This window comes from Nannospalax galili, unplaced genomic scaffold (genome assembly GCF_000622305.1).
Source record: "Nannospalax galili isolate Female #2095 unplaced genomic scaffold, S.galili_v1.0 scaffold525, whole genome shotgun sequence".
NCBI lineage: Eukaryota > Metazoa > Chordata > Mammalia > Rodentia > Spalacidae > Nannospalax > Nannospalax galili.
The window spans coordinates 3557536-3564870 of NW_008353937.1; the positions used below are offsets into that span (position 1 = coordinate 3557536).

Consider the following 7335-nt stretch of genomic DNA (forward strand, 5'->3'; position numbering starts at 1 on the left):
TTTCTGCTGGTCTGGTACAGCTCTTACCACGGTCTGATTATATAGTGAGGAATGCACATTCCCAAAGCCAAGACAGAACTTGCATAAAAGAGCATTATTTTTCTGTTGATTTTCTTCCAGATTTCAATGAGTTACTTAATAAATATTTAAATGAGTTAATGTAAAATCTTAGCATGAAAACGGCGTGTGTGGAAAGGCCTGGTGTCACTTTGCAGGCTGGTAACTCTGGTGCTGAAGAGAGAATAAGGATTCTGCATTACGCCAACTGGGTCAGATTGTTCTGGAAGATTGGTGGGGATGCTCAGCGGGCAGGAATGTGCAAGTGGAGACTGGTTCATGAGTATGTGTCTACTGTGTTTATCTCCCGGTCTCTGCCAAGTGAACTGCCTTCTGGATACTGGAGTGTTTATGTGTCCTCAGGGACTCCGGCGGCAGAGTCTTGAGGCAGAGACTTCACCTGGACCTTTCTTCCTCATCTGAAAGTCAGATAATGATGTAGTTCAAGGCTTAGCAAACTGTCCATAAGGAACCAAGTAGGAAGCACTTCGGGCTCTGTGATAAACGTTCTGGGTTGCAACTACTCAGTTGAGGCACAGTGGGGCCACATGTGCTGTGGACAACCCCTACGCTAATGACTATGATTTTCCGCCAATAAAACTGTATTTGCAGAATTAGACAGAGGGCCAGAGATTGCTGACCCTGTTCCCGAATCACTGTTATTTCCATCCAAGGTCTTTGGAACAACACATATCTTGGAAGTAATCCAGAATGTTCCATTATCAAAATGTTTAATTCTCTATGCTGATCATTTGTCCCATCCTGATGAGATATATCAAATTTACTTGCATATGTGTTGTTAGATGTTGTAAAGGGTGAGAGACGAATGCTGTCTTTTATTGGATCGATTGTTTTGCTGTTTGGGCATATGGATGTCTTTTGTTGGTTGTATGTCTGATAGGAAATTCTATTCTGCCTTTGTTTATTTGAATTTTGGTTCTGTTTATATTATTTAAGTGGCTTTTATCCCCGGTATGAAAAGTAAATTAGTGTGTGTTTCAAGTTCTTGCAGAGTAGTGGACTGTTCTGGGTAGTTGGTGGGACAGGGTAGTAGGTAAGCTTGTGAGGGCACTGGGAGGACTGTTCTGTGTCTGACAGATCCAGAGCCAGTGGAATCTATGCTGGAGGGGTTAGGTAGTTAATCTCCATTAGGAAGCTAGTGCAGGGATCAGATGCAGAGGAATTGGAATGGACCTGGGTCCAAGGATAGCAGGGGACAGGGTGGGTCCTCATCTGAAAGTCAGATAATGATGTAGTTCAAGGCTTAGCAAACTGTCCATAAGGAACCAAGTAGGAAGCACTTCGGGCTCTGTGATAAACGTTCTGGGTTACAACTACTCAGTTGAGGCACAGTGGGGCCGCATGTGCCGTGGACAACCCCTACGCTAGTGACTATGATTTTCCGCCAATAGAACTGTATTTACAGAATTAGACAGAGGGCCAGAGATTGCTGACCCTGTTCCCGAATCACTGTTATTTCCATCCAAGGTCTTTGGAACAACACACATCTCGGAAGTAATCCAGAATGTTCCATTATCAAAATGTTTAATTCTCTGCTGCTGATCATTTGTCCCATCCTGATGAAATATATCAAATTTACTTGCACATGTGTTGTTAGATGTTGTAAAGGGTGAGAGACGAATGCTGTCTTTTATTGGATCGATTGTTTTGCCCTGATTAGAGTGGCAATGTGTCCAGATAATCCCAAACATCTTGCACCATAAAGACACAGCATACACCAAATTTGAGGCCAACATAAAGCCACATGATAGCATTCTAGTGTTTTTTAGAATGAAGAGAAACTTCTCTACATGGATATGAAGTGTGTGAATACTTTTGCTTTTAACAATGATAAGCTTAAAGCATGATCTTTTCTTTACCAACTCACATGTGTCCATAAAACAATTTTAGAGTAATTCCTCAATTTCGTAACCATGCATTGTTGCTGTCTTTCATTTGTTTTTCATACTTGGAAAAACTCATTCACGGAGTTTATATTAAGTATAAATAGTACTTAATAAGGAAGTGTGTTTTGGTCCTCTCATAGGGCCATTCTTATAGGAAAGTATGTAAAATCTATATACATGCGAAACACATATAAACTTTTGCTTCTTTTCACTTTTATTTTGAGGATAATCACTACAACACTTTAGAATACTGCATTTTATAGGATCAGAATGTGAAACTTGGCATCAGAATGTTGTCTCACAAAGGCATTGGTAGGAGATTGTAAAGTTACCAGGGGCTCTAAACACTCACGGTAGAGACAGCCCAGTAGGAGGCTGGGTGGGGTGAACAGAATAGTGGCACTGATTACCTTGAGCTGATGCGGACACCCTGGGTGACAGCTATACTGAATAAAATGTGCTAATTAATGCAATTTGATAAAACTTGCCAAATACCACATATCTTTCATGGAGGAGATAATAACTATAGCTATTTCTGGTTAAAGGTTAAGGAATGTCTGGAAACAAAATGACAGTAACAGTCTCATGCACACCTCCTGGTCAGCCCTTCTCTTGTGCTGGGTTCTGTAGGTGCAGCACCTTGAGGTGGGATGGGGGATGAATGAGGAGTTGGATCTGCACCCAAGTCTCGTGAGCTCCCAAGCCCCAGATCTTCCAGGACTTTCTAATGGCGAATTCCCCCAGTCTCTGTAATGTAGACTGGGTCTCTGTGGGCCAGCACTGGGTGGGCATGCTCTGTTGAAGATATGTGTGCTTTGGAGAGGGTCATTTCCCATGAAGCAAGGAGGCCGCTGCAGGGCACCCCTGGCTTCTTTTCACAGGGCAGCCTCTATGAGATGATTCCTTTCCAGAACTGCTGATCAAATATTGGTTTATGTGTTTATGTCTTGGAACTTTCAGGGGAAAGAAGGTCCTCCTGGTCCCCAAGGCCCATCAGGAATTCCAGGAATCCCGGTAAGTAGCACTTTTTAAAAAATATATTTTTAATTGAGCTTTCGTAAGTTCATACAACAGTCTTTCATCAAATTTAGATCTCCCCTCCCCCATACATGCCCCCCGTCCCCCTACTGGACCTCAAGTATTCCACCATACATGTTAAATCCTATCCAGTCAAGCATTTGTACTAAAGTGTCCTTCAGTGTAAATTCATCCTCTGGAGTCTAGTCAGTCCATCTATACAACTAAGGCTTGTGAAACATCGTGGAGCAAGAGCTAGAGAAAAGACTAATACATCCCTCAACTCTCACCAGCCAAACTTCCTTATACAACAGTGTGATGCACAACTGGCCAAGTTTTAAAGAATAAGAGACTGTAGAGTGTGGACAGGACTCCTATATGGAGCCTCATCTACCACAGCTCAGGGACCATTGTGGAAGAGGGGGCAGAAAGATTGTAAGAGCCAGGGCTTGTTCATGAACACAGGGAAGCAGAGGCTTTCAGGCCACTGGAAGTTTGTACACGTGAACTTGTGGCAGTGGTGGTGTCGAGCTCAGGACCCATGTCAGCTCAAGTAGCAGTTTTTAAGAGTCTGGTTTCTCTTCATGAAAATAAGCAAACAAAAATGTGTTCCAGTCAGGATTGGTAAGCATACACCTATGATTCCAGCACCAGAGAGGTGGAGGCAGGATTTAAGACCAGCCTGGAGTATGTGAGACCCTGACTTAAAATCCTCTCTCCTGCCTCAAAGAATGAGTTCTACCATTGTAGAAGAAGTGCATGGCCATTAGAAAAGCGTGTAGTGCAACGCTTAGCAAGTTCTGTTCATAGGCAAGTAGGAAGAATTTCAGGCTTTGTGAGAAATGTGCTCTGTTGCAATCCCTCAGCTGAGCTGCCATAAGGCAGCATGGGTTTTGTGGTATTTTAGAAATTAGAAGAAAAATAATCACATATGGATATACAATATACACATGTGTACAGACACATCCATGTTTGTTTTAGTTTCCAGACCTACTGTTACAAGTTCATAAAAGGCATATACACTATGTCTAATGGATATAGCATTACATGTGTGGTATTTATGTTGCCTCATAAAGCTTATAATTATTCCTTTTCAATTAAATTTTTTGTGAATTTTAAAGTTTATTTTGATCATATGTAAATCCCTTCCCCATCTGCATTCTTGTACTAGCCTCTCACCAGAGTTTGTGTAATCGGTTATATATAGAGCTAGATGATAGATGATAGACAGACAGTCAGACAGACAGACAACAGATAGATATACACAGATAGATGATAGATAGATGATAGATAGATAGAGATAGAGATAGATAGATGGATGATAGATAGATGATAGATGATAGACAGATGATAGATGATAGATAGATTGATAGATAGATGATAGATAGATGATAGATGATAGATGATAGATAGATAGACGATAGATAGATGATAGATAGATGATAGATAGATGATAGATAGATGATAGATAGATGGATGATAGATGACAGATATTAAGGTCTATAGAGTCTAATTTGTCCAAATGTCCTTTGGTGTGGATTCATCCACTGGAGCCTTATTAGCCTACCCAATCACACCCTTAAAAGAGATTGGCCCTCCCCTTCCCAGCAGCCGTTGGTTTTCAATAGTCCCTCAGGTAGGGTTGGGGTTTCTTACCCACCCTTTCTTTCTCATGCATAGCATTTTCTTTGATTCCTTTAGTGACACCCTAGAGTGGAGTTTTAATTGTCAGACTGTAATTACTGCTAAGATTTTTGATATATACTGAAAAATTAACCTTAAACAAATGTTTATTCTCAATGTCTCAGTTTAATACGCATCTTGATAGGGTTGAGATCTCTAGTGTCCTCCCAGTAAGATCTGTGCGGGAACTGGTCCTTCTCCAGTTAAATGAGCATTTGCAATCGACTGGTCACAGCACCCTGGTCCTGCTCCCATATGTCCTTTAACTTCAGGCATACTGACTTTCATTGGCTCCTGGGACGTGCAGCAGTCTCTCCTGAGACACTTGATCCCTCCAGGACACATGACTTCTGCCTGTTCATTTCTGCCTGTGCAGAATGACCTCTGGTTACCTCTTTTACTGGTTCATGCCTCCCAAGCCCTGGGTGCTGGGAATGAAATCTAGGGCATCACATATATTAGGCAAACACCCTATTACTAAGCTACATCCCTAGCTCCTAATTCAATTGAACATTTTATTCCTTCAATTTGTTGGAAAAGTATTACACACACACACACACACACACACACACACACAAACACACGTATATTATGATTTTGTTGTTGTTTAGTGATGCTAGGAGTCAAACCCAAAGCTTTGCACATGCTAGGTGAATGTAGCCCGCGGTCGAAGCCTTTAGTCTCAACCCCATGTCAGCCCAGGCTTCGCTTCACTCCTTGCTTCCTTCTGAGCTGAGACAGGCTCTCCTCTCCCCTCCTTTCACGTCTGAATCTCCATCCTGATGCTGTCGCTTCTATTATCTTTTGTTATCCATTGATCTGATTGTATCATCCACTCAGCATCTCTAATTAGGTACCCCCTATGTGCTAGATTGGAGAGCATAATCGAGGGGCATAGTTGGGAATTGTATTATGCTTTATAGTTTGGGTGTGTGCACATCTGCCTCTGTGGAGCCTTGCCTCCCCACAGAGCAAACAGCAAAGAAATGTGGGAAAGAATGAAGAGTGCCCTTCCAGTTGACTCTTTAACAAGTGTGACCACTGATGGAGGCTGGCTGTCCTGGGCACAGCTCACTACAAGCCTGCAGCCCAGGGTGTTGAGTTACCTGTTGTAGCATACAGATCTGAAGTGTCAGGGGAAGCAGGAACCCTTGCACATATAAGTCTTGAGAGTGGTGTGCTGTCCAGCGGGGACCTGTGTAGTGATTTGATTCTAACAATGGTGTGTCAGTCACTTTCTGTTGCCATGATAGAAACACTGACCCAAGCAACTTATAGAAGGAAGAGTTTATTTGAGCTTGTGGTTCCAAGGGGCAAGAGTCCATCATGGCGGGGAGGCATGGCGGGAGAGGTGACTGGAGGAGGAGCAGAAGCTAAGCTCTCACATCTGCAAACAGGCACAGGAAACAAAAGAGCAGCTGAGATCCAGAAAGGCTTAAGAACCCTCTAAGCCCCCCAGTGACGTGCTTCCTCCAGCATGGCCACACCTTCTAAGGCCTCCCAAAACAGCACCACCACTGGGGACAAACTGTCCAAATACTTGGAGCCTGTGGTGGGCATTTTCATTCAAAACACCACAGATGGTAAAGCCAAGAGAGACAATCTCCAGTTTGCATTTTGTGCCCATCCCTGTCGTCAGTCTCCCAGGGGACTAGGCTGGGGGTGGGCAGCCCCGGGTGTAACTGTGCTCTTTCCTTAACCTACTCAGTCTCCTTCTCCCTGTTTTCACCCTTCAACACTGAGGTCCAAGATCTTACTTTCAATACTTTTCTACTCATCCCTTCCTCTCTCCCTTCTTCCCCTCCAGTGTGGCCCTGACCATATTACCACCCTTTCTGGTGTTTATTGTCACCATTAATCCAAGACTGGGCTTGTACTGACTTACTTCCTGTGCGTAATGCTTGGCCCTCCTCCCTGTAGCTTTTGTATAGAAGGGAGAATAGTTTTGGGTTCCTTCCTGACCCTCACAACCCAATCTTTCTTCTCTGACTCGTTCACACCTGTGCCCCTTAAATCCCTCCACACCGGCACAAATCACTCCAGCTGCTTTCCTTCCTCTGTCAAGTTCTTCCTGCCTGACACCTCCTCTCTGCCTTCTGAGTGGACAGTGAGAACCATAATGACTTCTGTGTGTACTGAGTTCATGTGTGCACAGGACTTTCCACACATGAATACATTCCATCTATCCACTCACCTGTAAACTACCATCTGATGTCATTTCCTCCTGAGACATGCCCTTGACTGTCGCGAGCCGGGACTCTGTCCAGCAGAGTCCAGGAAAGACGACACAGACACCAAGGTGGGGTTCAAGCTTCTGTTTCTCTTTCATCCTTTATTCTCTTCACTATGATGCTGTCTCTCACTATGATGCTGTAGTCGTTGTTCTGTTCTATTACATACCTAGCTGTTTATATAGCATTTCCAACAGCCCTTCCCCCAGGCCGGTACCAATCAGGGCACACACACGTGCAGCGGGCAGGCAGAGTGGCTCATTAGGCTCATAGCAAGATCATCAGGCTGGCAGCACCTGTTTGGCCTCTCCATACTTTGGAGTAAACAAGCGGGATTCACGAGCCTTGGCAAACAGCCAAGAGTTGAAGTAAACAGCACGAGGTTTGGCAGCCAGCCAGGGCTCCATCTTTGGCTGGCTCGGCTGTGCTCGCTTCCCACA

At 43.9% G+C, this 7335-nt stretch overlaps 1 protein-coding gene across 1 annotated transcript in view; it reads left to right on the plus strand.

Annotated features, from left to right (window-relative positions):
• Positions 1–7335, plus strand: part of LOC108491692 — a gene marked incomplete at its 3' end in the record, with an annotated part of 53192 nt that overhangs the window by 16385 nt on the left and 29472 nt on the right. Inside the window, exon 5 of the mRNA XM_017802699.1 lies at positions 2925–2978. Within this exon, the coding sequence (XP_017658188.1) occupies positions 2925–2978 (54 nt within the window). The remainder of the gene's footprint in view (positions 1–2924; positions 2979–7335) is intronic.